Source organism: Bidens hawaiensis, unplaced genomic scaffold (assembly GCF_021521415.1).
Source record: "Bidens hawaiensis isolate Kalapana, Puna unplaced genomic scaffold, B.hawaiensis_p1.1 tig00019661_1, whole genome shotgun sequence".
NCBI classification, from domain to species: domain Eukaryota; kingdom Viridiplantae; phylum Streptophyta; class Magnoliopsida; order Asterales; family Asteraceae; genus Bidens; species Bidens hawaiensis.
In genome coordinates this window covers 390,232-408,679 of record NW_027492983.1, presented here as the reverse complement: position 1 = coordinate 408,679, position 18,448 = coordinate 390,232, and the positions used below count along the sequence as shown (strand labels likewise).

Below are 18,448 nucleotides of genomic sequence, written 5' to 3'. Positions count from 1 at the left end.
TCTCCACGAATTCCTATCCTCAACCATGTCCTCGGAGAGGTTTAGGTCTATCAAATCATGCCTAATCCTCTCATCCCAAATCAATTTCGGTCGTCCTCTACCCCTCCTCCCCTCTATAGTAATGTTTTCTACGGATCTAACAGGATTCGTCGTCTGTCTTCTCTTTACATGTCCAAACCATCTCAATCTCCACTCTCTTATCTTGTCTGCTATGTTCGCCACCCCTAATCTCTCGCGAAGCACAACGTTTCTTATTCTGTCTAGCCTTGTGTGCCCACACATCCAACGTAGCATTCTCATTTCTGCTACCTCCATCTTCCGCACTTGTGCCTTCTTGATGGCCCAACAATCTGTTCCATATAGCATTGCAGGTCTAACTGCCACCCTATAGAATTTTCCCTTCAGATTAGTCGGGAAACTCTTGTCGCATAATATACCTGTGGCTGCTTTCCATCTACACCATCCTACCTGAACTCGGTGGGTCACATCACTGTCTAATTCCCCATCGCTCTGTACAAATGATCCTAAATACTTGAACTTCGTTACCTGCGGGACCACCTGCCCTTCAATTGTGATGTGTGCGTCTTCACTGTCGTTTATCTCACCAAAATCACAGTGTAGGTACTCCGTCTTAGATCGGCTAATCTTTAAACCTTTTGTCTCTAAGGTTGTTCGCCACTCCTCAAGCCTCATGTTTAGATCTTGTTTTTTCTCAGCAAGTAACACAATATCGTCTGCGAACATCATGCACCACGGGAGAGTCCCCTGAATCGACTTTGACAACTCATCCAAGACTACTGCAAAAAGAAACGGGCTCAACGCTGACCCCTGGTGAAGACCTACCTCTACAGGAAAGAAATCAGTATCCCCCACTGGCGCACGGACACTTGTTTCACTCCTGGTATACATATCCATAATTATCTCTATGTATTTCCTGGGCACTCTTCTACCCTCCAAGCACTCCCAGAGCACCTGTCGTGGCACACTGTCGTAGGCCTTTTCTAGGTCAATAAACACCATATGTAGATCACGCTTCTTCTCCCTATACTTTTCCATTAATCTTCTTATAAGGTGTATTGCCTCTGTGGTGGAACGCCCCGGCATGAAGCCAAATTGATTGACCGTAACCTGAGTTTCTCGTCTAAGTCTAACCTCAATCACTCTTTCCCATAGCTTCATAGTATGACTTAGTAGTTTGATTCCTCGGTAGTTACCACAACATTGGGCGTCTCCTTTGTTCTTATAGATAGGAACTACAACGCTGCTCCTCCACTGGTCTGGCATCTTACCTGATTTGAGAATACTATTGAACAAAGTAGTTAACCACATGACTCCTTCCTCCCCCAGACACTTCCACACCTCGATGGGTATGTTGTCTGGGCCCACCACCTTAGACCTTCCCATCCTCTTAAGTGCGTCCTTCACCTCTTCTCGTGTGATCCGTCGGCAGTAGCAGTTATTCGATTGTTGTCGATGAAAGTTTGTGTTGTCATGTTCTTCTTGGTAAGCTCTCCCATTGTTAAAAAGATTGTGGAAGTAGGTTTGCCATCTTAGCTTGATGTCCTGCTCCTTGACCAGTACATGCCCATCTGTATCCTTTATGAACTTCACCGGTCCTAGATCTTGCCTTCTACGCTCCCTGGCTTTGGCAATCTTAAACATAGCATGTTCCCCCTCTTTTGTTTCTAGACTTTCATACATCCGTTTAAAGGCCGCCTTCTTTGCTTCCGCCACTGCCTTCTTTGCCTCTATCTTGGCCGTTTTGTAGTTGTCCCTCAAATCCACTCGCTCCTCCTCATTCGTGCACCTCATTAGCTCCCTAAAACATCCTTGTTTGTCCCTTATCTTGTCTTGCACTGCGTCATTCCACCACCAAGACTCCTTATGCCCACTTGACTTTCCTGTTGTGACCCCGAGAGTCTCCTTTGCTACTTGGATGATCTTTGTCTTGCACTGCGTCATTCCACCACCAAGACTCCTTATGCCCACTTGACTTTCCTGTTGTGACCCCGAGAGTCTCCTTTGCTACTATATTTTACAAAGTATAGTCATAATAAACAATACAAATTTAATCGTCTTCGATATGCCATGATTAGGATGTATGATTACCGTTGCTTTTAGTCATAAATCGAAAACATTAATAAAATGTAAATAGTATATCCATCATAGGTGGAATGAGAACATTCGATACGGGCATGTTATTATCTGGTTATAAAACTAAAAGTTTATTCGGGTTGACCCCAAACTCAGAATTTAGACCCAAGAACCAACCTGAATTACTTCGGTTCGGGTTTGTCTTTTCTCGGGTTTGGGTTTGTCGTGTTAGGTTAGTTCGGCGGGTTTTCCTGGATTGGGTTTCGAGTTTCGGGTAAAAGTGGCAGCCCTAGTGTTAAGAGTTAGGACATATGCTTTACATTACATTACATTTATTGGTGGTGATCATAACCCATCTTTCAATAAGTGACTGCCCACCGCCGTCATCTGCCATTTGTCATCGACGCATTACCATTCTTACCGTCATAACTAGAAAACAAACTCTAGTATCTATCTTCTAGTATAACCATCTTGATCTAATTATATAACCTTTTAATCTCGTAGGAATCACTGTTTCTTGTTAACATTATTGAGTACTATCACCTCCGTATGATGCTAAGAAGCTTGAAAATTTGATGAAAAATTGTTGCAAGTTATATGCTTGTTCAGATTAAATTCAGTTGTTAGACTCGTAACATTTGGATTATATGACTTGACCAAAGAAGCAATGATCGAAAAGTTTTAACGATTTTGGACAAAAATATCTATGCCGAACTACAAACATTTATGAACATAGAACGATGCCTATTTCACCCAGTTTAGCCTAAACAACCAGTTTCAAGATCGACCAAACCAGCAAGTTCACAGAACCAACAAACCGTTTGTATATCAAACCACCCAACTAACTTCATGCAAGTAGAATCGTCATTCTGGTAATCAACAGATACAAATTTACCTATCGATTTCATTATGCAATTAGAACCGTCATTTTGGTAATCAACAAATGCAAATTTACCTATCGATTTCATTATATCGTCAACTAAATTTGAACAAACTATCGATTTCATCTTAATATACTATTAAAGCAATACAAGGTTTTCACATGGTATTCAACTAGCATGTTTACATAGGCTTCCAGCTTATCAATTTTCCATTTATATAATTTTCAAATGTTAATTTGACCATTAATTTTAAGCATTAACTCGTAAGTTGAAAAAAGTTTCAAAATAAACTGTTATAATCACATTTATTGAGTAATAAAGAAAATTAATTGTTTTCATTGTTATTTTTATAAATTTTGAGACTTTGTTATTTTATTTTATTTTTTGGATTTTGGGAAATCTTATCTTACAATTCTAATAAAAGAAAATGTTAAAGCTTATTTGTCAAACCCACATTTCATCTAATTTCTAATCTCTCATCTCATTCATTCTAGCTATTCATGGGTCATGGGTCAAAACCATTTTGTCAAATGGGTTATAACATAGTGTGGATTATATTCATTATTGAATCAAATGTCATTTTCATACTAAGGTTTGACCAACTACACAATTTTAGTACTTTTTTTGAAATTTCTTGCAAATCAACACATGGTGTTTCTAAAATCATGCTATTTTAGTACTTTTCGTTAACCCTGTTTGTTTTTTCCATTAAGTCTACATTAAATTAATTCACAAGTATTTTGATAATCACAACTGAAATAACAGACCTTATTTATCTCTATCATTTGACAAAACCCGTGTAATACACGGGTTCAAAAGCCAGTTACCTATGAACGTTTGGACTGGATGTTTGATTTGCAATGGTGGTTTAAGTCACGAGGTTTGGATTATATTGTTGCTTTATTAAACGCGCGGTTTAATAAAAATTATAATTATATCTCATTGTTATATACATATTTTTAGTATTTTTTATGTTGTGTACTTAAATGTTTTGTAATTTCAATAAAAATAATTTTTATAACACACAACTTATCTACAACATCTACTTGTTTACGCTTTGTAGTTTACAACATATGACATCAGTAAATGTAAAGTTTGTCTTTTTTGTTTCATGGTATAACACACAGCTTATGCTACAACATCTACTTATTTATGCTTCGTATTTTACAACATATGACTTCAGCAGATGATAAAGTTTGTCTTTTTTTATTTCATGTTATAAGTTAGAAATATGACATAACTTAGAATTATATTTTAAATTGTTATTTATCTTTTTGAGTGTTTTTAAACAATATTAAACTCTTCTAACTCCCCAACCATATCCACAATAAACCATGTCCATATTCCTAGAAAAACCGTGTGTTCTTTTATTTTAATTAAAATAATAATAATAACCTAGTTCTATCATCAAGACATCAACCAAAAAACTTGAATAAATAAAACAATAATATACTAGCTAAAAGACGATGGCACAGCAAAACTACAAGAGGCAATAACACAGCACAAACCACAATAGCCGGCAGGTTAAGCGAATAGAAGAATACGATCGTTGAAAGACAAATCAAACATGAAAACATAAAAACTAAGTTTAAAACATTCATAACTTAATAGAAAACTATAACGCAAAAAACAATAACCAAGTTCATATGGACAGATTTCATCAGAATAGCTACTACTTCTCAAAAGGAGAATCCCAGTTCCATCTCACAAAATCTCCTATTGCAGAACCCAACAAAAAACATGACGCCTTGTCTTCGAAATAGTTGCTCACCGATAAGACCCTCAGTTAATCTTAGCCCTTGAAAAGTCCATCTCCGGATGCTGCACAATTCAGAGTCAAATTTTTAAGTCAACCCGCCACAGAAAACTAATAAAAGTGGCAACTTTGATCAATTTACTTAAAAATTGTATAAATAACTTTGTGTATAAATAATAAAACAAGATTTTTACCTCAGCCATGAACTTTTTGAGAATGTCTTGTTTCTGCATCTCATCACTTGTGGGTTTTCCCATCTGCTTCTGCCTCTGATCAAACTAAAAACAGCAAAATTTTAAATTATTAGTGAAAAATTAATGTTTCTTTGAAATAATATTAAATTATTGTGATGAAGCATCTTCCTTACCATCATCTTCTCGACAGTAGATCGTGTTTCTGGGTCCAGATCAGCTAGCTTACTGTTCTCGGGTTCAACTTTCTGAGTGTCGATTTCAGGCTCACCCTTGACCATAAACTTCCACCATTCCATCTGATCCTGTTTAGTTAAAAGTAGAGCAATAGCCTTCTGATCCTCTGAAAAAATAAAAACGGCCATGTAAGTAAAAAAGCCGAAGAAGAAACTGTTGTAAAACAAACTAAATGACTAAGATACAAAAGGGTATACCTAAGCTCCAGAAACAATCATCAACCTTGACAGACTTGTACAAGTCACCCTGTAAATCAATTAAAGGCCTAGTATTTAAATAAATAAAATCTTGCAATGGAATGGTTAGATGTCAAGTAACATGCTTACTTCAAGTATGGGAGGCTGACCCTTGAGTCCGACTTTAATATGGTTTTTCTTAATTTCACATACTATAAACCTTGACTTGGTTCCAGGAGGAACAGGAATGGTAACATTGACCTCTTGCAAAGACTGTACCCATGAATAGTTCTCCATATCTAGTCCATTCCCTTTGTTGGGAACTGCAAGTAAATTAAAAGAAAAGATTAGAACGGTTATTGACAAAAACTAGTTAAATAATCCAAGACGAATCATTAAAAATTAATAATCTATATGTGCTAAAAACAGCTCATTGATGTATGCTTATATCAACAAGTAGTCTAAAAACATCCCTCGTATTTGTAATCCTTTCTGAACATTAAGAATTGCAAAGAACCATCGATATGATTATGATTATATATTTTATGTTTGTTCACTAGGTAAACAAAAACTGCAGAAAATTGTGACCCTTGTTCAAAAATATTTGCATAGCTAACTAACAAGCCAAAACACCTTACAATACAAGCAAGATGGCACTCAAAAAATAAGCATAACCCTTCCCTAGCTTCTAACATTGGTATTTGGTAAAAAGATATGTACATAATTAAAGTCCGGTTCCAAATTTTATATTCCAAAAAACCTAGTGATCACCTTCACAGGGCTACCGAACATTACATTCAAAAGCCAAACCTTTTGCAACATATCCTAACACAAATACACTAAACATGTCTCCTATATGAAGTAAAAATACTAAAAGAATGCTTTCAACAACTCTAAAGCTTAATCATAAGCCCATTACTTGTCCTATTTGCAAACACAGAATACATTCAAACTATATTCATTATATATCTCAAAAAAGAAAATCAAGATAAATTCCAAGCAATCATCTTCCATATATTCTACCAATCAAGCAATTATCTTTCATATATTCTACCAGTCAAGCAATTAACTTTATATTTTCTACCACTAGCAATTATCTAATCTACACAGTATACTTTAAAAAAAACCCTAAATACAGCATTGGATCAACAACAAAAGCAGAAAAGGCTAATAAACAAAACAACAGCAAACAATTATTAACATAACTATAATTTATAAACATATACATATATATATATATACCTCTCAATCCTTTCTTATCATCATCCTTTGACTCCTCCATCTTCTGATCCACAACCTCCTTACCATCACTTCCAGACGCCGAAGACTCCTCCTTCACACTCTTCCTATTACTATTACTAATATTATTATCACTCTTCACACCATTATTATTATTATTACTACCACCAACAGCAGCTACATCTTTCTCCTTCCTCTTCCTCTCATCCGCATCCACTTTCTCCTTCACCGACCGAACCAAACCATTCACGTCCTTAATCACCGACTCCTTCGTGAACAGATCGGTCTCACGAGCCACAAATTCGAACGCCGTTTGAAGAAACCGAAGCGGATCGGCGGTGTCGAGCACGGCCGTGAACGGCTTCGTGACGGATTGAGGTTCTTCTTCGTAATCGGAGAGAATCGCCATTGTTAGGGTTAGGGTTTGAGTTTGATTGAAGAAGATGAGTTTGGGGGTTTTGTTGTGATGTTATTATTATTATGTAGTTGAAGGGAGATGTGAAGGGATTTATATAATAGAAGGCTCCAGAATTACTCGGAAGAGATTTGTTTATTGTTATTTGTATTTGTTATTTGTTATTGTTATATATTAATTTTATTATTTTGTATCTATTATTGTGAAGATATGGTATCATAATACCAAAGATAAATTTGCGATTTTCGTGTGCCAAAATATTAAGTTTTGATTAATGTGCATCTGTTTTGTTGATTACGGTATATTTAAAATACATTATTATTATCATCATGTATGTTAATATTATTTGCAATCCATATAAGAGTTAGTAAAATAATTGTACTTTTGGCTTTGTTTATAAAAATTTTAAGGGGATAGCCAGTTTAGGTGGGCTTGGTTGGTCTTTTATGTTTTAAGATGGTCAGAAACCGAAGAGATAGGTCCGCTACTCATATAATGTACTAGCTAAGTGTAATCCGCACACTGAAAACATCAATTTATTGAATAATTATCGACTTACTTTTTTTTTAAATTATGGTATTGGATACCATAATATTCATATACTTAGAAAAAGAAAAGAACTAGTTTAGGTAGATAAAAACAATTATCAATTTAAATCATTTTTTTTAATTATGGCATCGGATATCTTAATTAAAAAAAAGTAAGTCGATAATAATCCGCATGCTGAAAACATTAATTTATTGAATAATTATCGATTTACTTTTTTTTTAATTATGGTATTGGATACCACAAGATTCATATACTTAGAAAAAGAAAAGAACTAGTTTAGGTAGATAAAAATAATTATCAATTTAGATCATTTTTTTAATTATGGTATCGGATATCATAATATTCATATATTTAAAAGAGAGTTGCGACGCAGCCTGTTGCCTACTTATCTGCCTCTCTATTGTAATTAGATTATTTTGTGAAATTATATAATGGATTAATTATAAAATAACTTATATTGTAAGATTTAATAAACAGTACGATTTATTTTTAGTTTTTTATGAATCTTAATATGTAGGTTTATTTTCTTTGTTTTTTTAATCTTATTGTGTAGATTCTAGAATGTCCCAACTTTTGGGCCCAGTGGGCTATAACCCACACTCGTAAAGCCCATTAGTCTGCTGCACACAGAAGGACTTAACCAGCTAGCCCACCATATTGAGGATCCTTTCCAACCTCTCCTTTGGACTTTGGGAACTTGGGTCTCTCCGGTTTTCCCTCAACTCGAACTAGAGGTGCACAAAAAACCCGAACCCGAAACCGGAGCCGAAAAAAATACCCGGAACCGGTTTTTGTTATACCCAGTTTTTAATACCCGTACCCGACCCTACCCGTAGGGTACGGATAGGGTATGCATTTTAATACTAAAACCCATACCCGGAACCGGGTTTTTCCAATACCTGAAACTGGGTTTTTCAAATACCGAAAATACCCATAAAAATTGTAACCCCTTAAACAATCCAATCTGTACCCGAAAAACCCTCGGAAAAAACCCAAAAATATGGTTATTCAATCCCCGGAAATAGGGTATTCAAATACCCGATTTTAGAATACCCAGTTCTATACCCGACCCAAACACGATGCATAGTGTATGGCTTTTAGATACAATACCAGGACCCAAACCCGAACCGGGTATTTCCAATACCCGGTCATACCCAAACTCGGGTAGTTGAAAAAACCCGATTTGTGCACCTCTAACTCGAACTTTGTCTCTATACACATGCATACACATTGTTCACATATATACAATCACCAGCTTTTATCCCCCGTATTGCGGGGTTGTACGGAGTTGTTTTACGTTATTCGTTTATAATATTTATATATTTTTTTGGATTTTAATTTTATTTTTTGTAAGGAAGTTAATAATATACTTAGATTTGATAATGAAAGGGTTTACAAATAAATGAGATGTTATAACCTGGTTTAAAAGCTATATAGGTTTGGTGAGATCCAATGACCCGCTTATTTTTTTTTACTATAAATTTGTTTCTTAATTATAAATATATCGTTTTTTAAAAAAATCATATATTAATTTTAATATATACCTATTTTATAAGATTTTCATATCAAATATTTGGTGATATTGATTTTTAATTTATGATATTTATAACCCGTTTAAAGGCTATCTGAGTTTTGTGAGACTCATATCATACCCGTGATATCGGGTCAAATGCACGAGAAGTCTCTATTTACAAATAAAACAATCTGATAGCTTGAGAAAATGTAAGAAGCAATCAGAAAGTTTTTAAAGGTTCGTTTATATAGATTTAGGATGCACGAGAAGTCTCTAGTACTTCCGCATACGAGTAGTGTATGAGTGTTGGCGGGGCACCCACCATGCAGACCTTTGAATAGTTTTTTGTGTTTTATGTACAGCCTTTAGCCTGACCCGTGGGTTTTGTGGCAACATGTTACGGAGTGTTTTTTTATTTATATGCATACATGTATTTATTTTATTGGATACTTTTATATACAAGCAATAATGTATGAACCGATTTTCTCAAATGTGAAAATGAAATGCCTATCTATAACCTATAAAGTTAAAGCAGAAAAATAAGTTGACTTTTACTAACCGGCTAACTTTGACTTAATATATCAACATGTGACGATATATTTTAACATTCCCCCAAGCTAAATGGTGATACTAACATGACCATATCTCAAATGAAAAAATCTATCTCAAGATGTGTTAGGTGTTGAAGAAACACAAGATTGGCAGCTAAGTGAGTAGTTTCAAGCATTTTTGGGAGATGAAAGGAAGTTGGTTATGGAACGTCTAAAATGAATTAGGCGTTGGTCGATGCCCGAGTGGTTAATGGGGACGGACTGTAAATTCGTTGACAATATGTCTACGCTGGTTCAAAGCCAGCTCGGCCGCTCACGTTAAGAATCAAGGTTGTTGATGCAGTTGCTATTCTTTTTTTTTTTTTTTCGTGTCGATTGGGTTGGTCTTCCGAGTTATCTGACTCAATTCCTAGTTCTAGTAGTACATGCAGCACCTTTATGAAAGTAAGTACCATCCCGTTAAGGACATGTTTTCTTGTTCATATGTCAAGGGCTGGTTTAGGCATTATTTTTGATTTTTTTTTATTGATTGTTTTTTTCAAAAAAGAATTATGAAATACTCATGGTAACCATTCAAGCCGACTCTACAGAACTGTACATGAGATTTTCATCTCATACGACTCCTCGTTCAATTATTATGTTAAAGTGTAAGAGAGCTTATAAAAGATAACCATATTGATTGCGCCCCTTAAAATTATAGTTAAACCCTCTGATTGCCTCCCATGAAAAAAAAAATTCCCGGTCAGCCGCTAAATTTATGCATTATAGACATGATTCATTGAAATTCACAACAATATGAGTTATTCAGTTTTTTATTATTATTTCAAAATATATAACCCTAATTAATCTGCATAAACACAATTGATCCATGAATTTGAAGGCCCAACAGCAAACACATGAATTTAAATACACCAATCAACCTAAGGCTATAGGAAATTGTATTAGATATTGGTAGGTGGTGCCGTACATCTCAACAGAACATTTGACATTGAGAAGAATATTGTATATATATATATATATATATATATATATATATATATATATAACTAGATTTTATCCCTCGTATTACGGGGGTTATTTTACATTTTCGTTTTCAATATTTATATATGTCTATTTGGATTTTAATTTTATTTATTGTAAGAAAGTTAATAATTATACTTGAGGTTTGATGATAAAATGGTTTCACATATAGATGATATGTTATAATCTGGTTTAAAAGCTATTTGGGTTTGGTGATACTCATTACCCGTTTATTTTCTTTATTATAAAATTATTTATTAATTATAAATAATATCTTTTTTTAAATAAATTAGGATATTAATTTTTAGTATATCCCTGTTTTATAGGATTTTCATATCAAATATTTTATGAGATTAATTTTTAATATAATGAGATGTTATAACCCGTTTAAGAGCTATCTGGGTTTGGTGAGACCTTTACCCGTGAATTCGTGTCAAATGCCTGAGAAGCCTTAATTTACAAATAAAGCAATCTGATGGCTTGAGAAAATGGTTGTTTTACATTTTTTATTTTTTAATATTTATTTTTGAGATTTTAATTTTCTTTATTGTAAGAAAGTTAATAATATACTTAGGGTTTGATGATGAAAGAGTTTCATAAATAAATGATATGTTATAACACGTTTAAAAGCTATCTGGATTTGGTGACCCATGACCCGCTTATGTTTTTTACTATAAAATCGTTTATTAATTATAAATAATATATTTTTCTTTTTAAATTGGATATTAAATTTTAGTATATTCCTATTTTATAGGATTTTCACATCAAATAATTTGTAAGATTAATTTTTAATTTAATGAGATGTTATAACCCGTTTAAGAACTATCTGGTTTTGGTAAGACCCATACCCATGAATTTGGGTTAAATCAATGAGAGGCCTCCATTTAAAAATTAAGTAATTTGGTGGCTTCCATAAAAGGGAGGAGCGACCACATCGCGACACATAGGATTTTAGGGTCTTCGTTTATATATATTATAGATATACTCTAGTTAATACTTAATATATATTGATAAACCTTAAAAATGAGTGAGAATTGCAATATAAATATATAATTATTGTATATATAACTTAGTTATAGAATAACTATATATATTATTATTAGTATATAACAAAATCAAATCATGGTTCATGATTCTTTTGCTACATTAACAAAAGTCAAATCTGTGCATATATTTGTCTATTGCTACTTGCTTAATGACAGCCCACTTTAGAAACAAAGTAAGAAAGTATGCATATGCAAAGTCAAAGTCAACTCCAAATTATTTACTCTCTTTAGTTTATACAAGAAGCATCAATCTAAATCCCTAGAAATCTCAATCTCTGAACTCAATTTCATGTTTAGTTTACTTTCATCTTCATCATAAATGTATGTAAACAAATTCCCAAAATAAACTAAACCGAAATAGAAGCTCGAGTCGACCGATAATGGTGTCCCATCGAGAAGTATTTGACGTTTCGGGACCTCTACACCTTCTAAATTCATTAGATTGGTACGTATTTTTCTATACAAAGAAATATTTTCAGATTTGTAAATCATTCAGTAATGTTTCATGCTATCATTTAACATGTAATTTAAATTTAATTTATTATAAAAAGTACACGGCTTATGAATTATATTTTTTTATAGGAGGAACACATTCCACCGCAGATCAGTTGCTGCTAGCCTCGTGCAAGTCGTATACATACTAGAAAGAGACCGTCAACGCCGAACCATCGGCAACGAACACGAGACTCACGCGGCGCCATGGTACGAACGTTTCCACTTCCAACTAAACCACGTCCTCGTCGATGAAACCGATCAATCCTACTTCGGAGCGATTTACGAGCTCAAATACGCGCATCCATTCTTCCACCAATCCACACCGCTCCCTCCGCGATTCGTAATCACATTTCGCGGCACAATCACGCGATCTCTCACCAAATCCGAAGACATGAACCTCAACTTCAAATGCATTTTTGACAAACTCGAACAAAGCCCTAGGTTCCGCACCGCATTCAAAGCCGTATCAAATATCGTAACGGTTACAGGATCCGAAAGCGTGTGGCTAGCTGGACACTCGCTAGGCGCGTCTATCGCAATGCTCGCAGGACGGATCATGGCGAAATCTCGGTATCGCATCGAAACGTATTTGTTCAATCCGCCGTACATTTCGAATCCGATAGAAAAACTAATACCAAACCAAACGGTGAAGCACGGCGTGCGGATCGCCGGTAGCTTCATAACCGCCGCGGCGAAAGGATCCGGATCCGTTTGAGGTGTTGTCCGAGTGGACGCCGTACGTGTTTGTGAATCCTTCGGATCCGATATGTGCGGAGTTTATCGGATACTTTCAGCACAGGGATAAGATGGAGCGGATTGGCGTCGGGAAGATCGAGCGGATTGCGACGAGGTATACGATTGCGAGTGCGGTTGCGGGAGCGTTTGGCGGAGATTCGGAGCGGCTGCATATACAGCCGACGGCGTATTTGACGGTGAATTTGAGTCCGTCGGAAGGTTTTAAGCAAGCGCACGGGATACACCAGTGGTGGCAACAGCATTTTCAGTGGCAGTCGAAGCTGTATAAGTTTAAATAGGTGTGTGTTTGTTTGAAGTTTTTCCCGCGTTTTTATGCATTTTGGTTTGTGGAAGTTAAGAATAAGTGGTGGATCCTCTTTGGCATAGGATCCTTCCACACCACCTAGGATCTTTACACACCAGTTTTTTTTATACGATTTGTGTTGGACTATACGGTCGAATAGCATCCGAATCATGCCAGTTTGTGTCAGAGCTTGTCGTTCATTGTTTGTAGTGCCTCATATAGCCTTATATGGGTCGTATAGACCTATACGGGGCGTATAGACAATTTTTTTAAAAATTTTAAATATTAATACGTTAAATGGCCGTATAGACCTATACGGGCCGTATAGGGTTATACGGCTGTCTAGAAAATTTTTTGGACACAATTTTAAATATTAATACGTTAATATCTTACATTTTAATGTATTACAAGTACATAACATACTTGGCTAAATAGGATGTTTTAAAATAGAATAAATTGTCTATTAGCATTTACATAATATACTCGGATAAATAATTTGTAGTTGTACCCTGAGAACATTCGTTTAAAATTACAATATGTTACATAATATACTTGGCTAAATATTCGCATAATCATTTTCCGGCAGCAGTTAACAGTGGTAAAAGGCAAGCTGACTTTTTTTGCAAAAGTTTTCTATATGGTCGTATAGCCCTATACGACCGTATAGGTTTTATGGTGTGTCAGATAACAACACGAGCCATTTAATACCTATACGGCTCGTATAGGTCTATACGGTCGTATAAGTTGAAAAAAGCTGTTTTTTTTGTCCCCATATCAGTAATGCGTAACCTATACGGGCGTATAGGCCTATACGAGCCGTATAGACATATGGGGGTGATGTAGGAGGATCACATCCCTTCTGTTTTGCATGAAGGTTAAAGTTGTAATTTGCAAATATATCAGTTTAATTAATGGTATGCTGCGGCTTGTAGCTTGCTCGATAAAAGCTCAAATAAAACTAATTAAAAAAATTTGATATGAAACGACTTGAGGCAAGCTTGGGTAGTTTGTTGGCTCGATCTTAGGCTCGTTTAACTTCAACCTTGAGCTCGAGCTGAGTCGAGCTGCCTTGTTTAGTTTAAAAAACAATGTATTGTTGTAAAAAAATTATTTTCATTTTATTCTAAATAAGTCAAATAGGGATGGCAATGAAACCCGAACTCGATGGGAAAACCCAAAACCCGACATAAATGGGAAGGGTAATACCCGATCCGTTAGAGTTTGGGTCGGGTTTGGGAATAGTTTTGAATTTTTTCGCGGGTTTGGACGGGTGTTGGATTTCGAATATACCCGATTACCCGATAACATAGACCTATTTACCCGATTATATACCCGATGTACCCGATATAGCTTATTATATTATACATATACTATATTCCAAATATATTATTTGTCGAAACTTGTTTATGTCAATTATTTGAGATATTTTACCTTTATGGTAACCATCTTTGTAATCGATTAGTTATATTTTGTCAAAATCCCGGTAGAAACCCGACGGGTTTTGAGCCGGGTATACCCGATGAGTATTTTGTCAAAACCCGATAAGAAACCCGAAAACCCACGGGTAATTACCCGATTAAAACCCGACGGGTTTGGGATAGACTTTTATAACCGGGTACGGGTTTGGAAATAACTAAACCCGACCCATTGCCATCCCTAAGTCCAAATGTTTTCATCATGTTTTGTGGATACATAAATGATGTAGTTTCTTTTATATTTTTAGACCTAATTTAGTTTAAGCACTGCTTAAATCACACGCCTTAATCCAAATCCCAAATTACAAATGTATAATTATTAACTTTGTTTTTGAAATTAGACGCCTTTGAAAATGAGACCTAAAGCTCCATCTTTATTTCGTTGTCCTTAGATACGGCTTTGCCGGCTAATCTAGCTATCTACCTTATATTATTAAAGCAACACAATGAACCCACATGTCCGGCTAATCTAGCTATCTACCTTATATTATTAAAGCAACACAATGAACCCACATGTCATTCAATTAGACCTTCCACATAGACTGCCAAGTGTACAAGTTTCTATTTTTACAATTTCTTCTTCATGAATGATAAAAGGAAAAATTTGTTGTTGGTGGGAATCGAACTCATTACCTTACTTTTAAAATGCTTATAGCTTACCAACTCAAATAGAATGAATTGGTGTTAGCCTTTTCTTTTTCTTAATTGTTATAGATTCTTAACATTCCATTTTATTTTATTTTTTTAACCACCCGTGTATTATACGGACTATATCCTAGTAACAAAATAATGCAGTCTAAAGAGTACCTAGATAACAGTCTATTGATGGGCTGGACCAATTAACAAAGTAATAGTGTCAATGGGTCAGGGGAATCATGGGTTGGACCCATTAACAATCTGGAGCGGTGTTTGAATTTTTATTTTTTATATATTTATATATAAATTCTCATACTCTCATAAGAATCCTAGCTCCATCATCCTGACATTTCTTTTTGACCATTTAATTTTACAAAAGTATCATAAAATACCCTTAAGTTCATGGCATGCTCTTTGCTGTCCTAAAAAATGACAAACTTGGCCAATTTCATTTTTTTTATTATCCATTTGTTCAGATGTATTAATATTTATGCTTATTGAAACATATTTGGTTATAATCAAACACTTTTACTAAAATTCAAAACAAAGTACAAGTACAACTGAAGCAAAAGAAAAAAAAACTGAAGCAAACATATCAGTATCTTAATGATTTATTGCAAACTTGTTTATTCATTAAATTATATTCCTATTGAACTTCTAATTGATCTTGAGTGATCCAATGAAGCTCTTTCCTTCGGCGATGTCGTTTTTAGTGAGAAAATCAAGGAAATCCTTAAAAGTACTTTCTTTATAGTTTTTCGGATTTTCATCGGTAACAAGCTCTTCAGCAGTTGCCATCTTCTCATGCATCCCCAAGCTATGGAGGCTTGCAATAGAAATCCTAGTTATCTCATTGTTGACTGTAACTCTATGTAGCATGCTTTTATATAGTCCATTGCTTAGCACCTCCACATGGTCACCAACAAGGACTTGGAGCGCCCCATGTTGCTCGGGAACCAATTGCCAAGCGCCGGTAGAAGGATTCATGATCTCGAGGCCACTTGAGCTATAAAGAACTATGGTTATGCAACTATAGTCCGAGTGAGGTGGTAGCCCTAGAGTCATAGCTGGGTCTGGGCACGGTGGATAGCAGTTAATCGCCATCACTTGCATCCCGTCTTCCATCTTTTTTTCAATATATTTTGGGCCGATTCCTAGACTTTCAGTTATCGCTCCCATAATTTGAATAGCCAAAAGCCTTGCTTTTAAAGCATAATCCCCCATCTTTTCTCTACATCACAATGTAGCAAATATCAATGCATAAAAAATAATAAGAATGATAAAAGGATTAACTTGGTAACGTCATGACATGACGTATAACGTCCAATTTTTTTTATGACGTATAAATATAACTTAGAAAGTGCGTCATATAAACCATATGTATAACTAGTTATGATAATTCATCACGTGCGCTACAAGTTCCGATGTATGCGAAAATATATGTAGTTTTAAATCCTGTTCAGATGGAATAGTTAGGCGAAAAGTTATGTGTTATTGTTATTCATTTGATGGACAACAAAATACATTTTTGCATACATATACCTTGAAAACAAAGTATCACAATACTTACCTCGAGTTTAGCATAGTTTCACCTAGGCTTAAATCCAAAAAAATGTGGCACATTTATGGGATTCAAACCAATGATGTCAAACAGAAAAAACCCTTAGATGAACTTAAGATAAAACTCATGACTACCCCACCAAAATAGAATTGACAACAAAACTGGTCTTGCATAAAAATAACTCGAGTTGATGGTTTCGAGTCCTTTGTCTTATATAATTAGTACTTTTTTTTCTTTTTTTAGTCTCCAACTAGTTCCGTACTTCCTGTGAAAAGATGACACTAGACACCAATGAAACATAGTTTCAGGTGTGATGATCAAGTGGGGTTTGTTTTGAAAAGTGAAACTCAATAATTTAAAATTATTATAAAACAATGACAAAAATAGATATGTTGATGTATGGATTCAAGTGGGGTCTGTTTCCAAACAATAAAAAGATTTATAAAATAGGACCTTTGTAGGATATTTATAAAATGTTTCATTAAATGACATGTACAAGTAAATGACATGTACATGAAATACTGTGATACTTATTACCTGTAATCTGGTGGATTATCAGGCCATTGTTGAATCCATTCATTAAGAGGATGAGCATATTGCTTAAGAAAAACCCTCCAAAACTGAATTTTGTCCACTCCATCTTTTATACTTGTCCCGTAACGAACCGGCTTGTGAACATCTTTCGACATGAATTTTGCCTTCTCCGACATTGGCAGGTCGAAAAACCGAAATGCGGCTTCGAGTGCTTCATCGAGCACCTTTTGTGGTATCCCATGGTTGATTATCTATTTCTCACATTAAATGGAAAAACCGATTAAATTTAAGAAAGTAATAGCTTATAGACGTGTTAAGAGCTAACATTAATATTGACAACGTTACAAAAATTAAAAACTCACTTGAAAGAACCCTTTCTCACGACACGCAATTCCAATACTCTTGATAATCATGGGGTGTTGAGCAGGGTCGTTGAATCCAGCAAAGTCAACGAGCACAACATCCGCAGTGTCAGGGGTCAAACTAGGTTTAGCCGATGATGGGATTTCATAGCATTTAGGAACATGCGATGACCCAGTTTCTTGTGGCGTTTCACCCATTGGAAACGGCTTGGTCTCATCATGATCGTCGTCGGCCTCCATGTTAAAATGTGAATGAATAGAGTGAGTTTGCAACTTCTATTTATAGGGATTTTAATGTTACATTATGAACTTCTTCTACAATCGTCTTACTATAAATAGAAGCATAAAAAAAGATGGTGACAGACGTGGAAAGTTCGTTTTGGTAAGATGCTAAAAGTGGAGTTTTTCTGGCGCCAAGCACAAGCAAGTTGTGTTGAGGGCGTTCAGACACAACCTTAATTTTAAGTTTGTTTAGCATATATTGCCAAAATCTGTTCCACAACTATAGGAATTTATTCTCTTTTCTACATTTGCATCAACTTTTTTTATGTAGCTATTGCAAAGTTGTTGTGCCACGTGTCTAGGAAATCAGAACTCTTAATACAACTGACTAATTGTGTTGAAATAAACGCCATGTAGGCGGAAGACATAACGCAACACATGGCGTGTGGAGATGAC

General features: G+C 35.1%; 2 protein-coding genes and 1 pseudogene across 2 annotated transcripts; 1 reads left to right on the top strand and 2 right to left on the bottom strand.

The window, feature by feature from the left end:
* Window positions 1–4,543: 4,543 nt before the first annotated feature.
* Window positions 4,544–7,034, bottom strand: LOC143558855 (protein BOBBER 1-like). The gene is made up of 6 exons (XM_077047610.1): window positions 6,578–7,034; window positions 5,486–5,658; window positions 5,357–5,405; window positions 5,099–5,265; window positions 4,926–5,009; window positions 4,544–4,796 (listed from the first exon to the last, which is right to left on the bottom strand). Exons 1-6 carry the CDS (start codon window positions 6,981–6,983, stop codon window positions 4,758–4,760), a joined length of 918 nt encoding a protein of 305 aa, XP_076903725.1. The 5' UTR covers window positions 6,984–7,034; the 3' UTR covers window positions 4,544–4,757.
* Window positions 7,035–11,867: 4,833 nt separating this feature from the next.
* Window positions 11,868–13,197, top strand: LOC143558853 (GDSL esterase/lipase At4g10955-like; annotated as a pseudogene).
* Window positions 13,198–15,759: 2,562 nt separating this feature from the next.
* LOC143558852 (flavanone 3-dioxygenase 3-like) lies at window positions 15,760–18,177 on the bottom strand. The gene is made up of 3 exons (XM_077047609.1): window positions 17,771–18,177; window positions 17,412–17,659; window positions 15,760–16,544 (listed from the first exon to the last, which is right to left on the bottom strand). The coding sequence occupies exons 1-3, from the start codon at window positions 18,008–18,010 to the stop codon at window positions 15,971–15,973; spliced, it is 1,062 nt and encodes a 353-aa protein (XP_076903724.1). The 5' UTR covers window positions 18,011–18,177; the 3' UTR covers window positions 15,760–15,970.
* Window positions 18,178–18,448: the final 271 nt, after the last annotated feature.

Coding starts and splice junctions, on each gene's coding strand:
- LOC143558855 (XM_077047610.1), bottom strand. CDS start 6,983: ATGGCGATTCTCTCCGATTACGAAGAAGAACCTCAATCCGTCACGAAG. Junction 5,659..6,577: donor TGATAAGAAAGGATTGAGAG/GTATATATATAT, acceptor ATTTACTTGCAG/TTCCCAACAAAGGGAATGGA. Junction 5,010..5,098: donor CTACTGTCGAGAAGATGATG/GTAAGGAAGATG, acceptor TGCTGTTTTTAG/TTTGATCAGAGGCAGAAGCA.
- LOC143558852 (XM_077047609.1), bottom strand. CDS start 18,010: ATGGAGGCCGACGACGATCATGATGAGACCAAGCCGTTTCCAATGGGT. Junction 17,660..17,770: donor GTGAGAAAGGGTTCTTTCAA/GTGAGTTTTTAA, acceptor TGTGAGAAATAG/ATAATCAACCATGGGATACC. Junction 16,545..17,411: donor GATAATCCACCAGATTACAG/GTAATAAGTATC, acceptor ATTGTGATGTAG/AGAAAAGATGGGGGATTATG.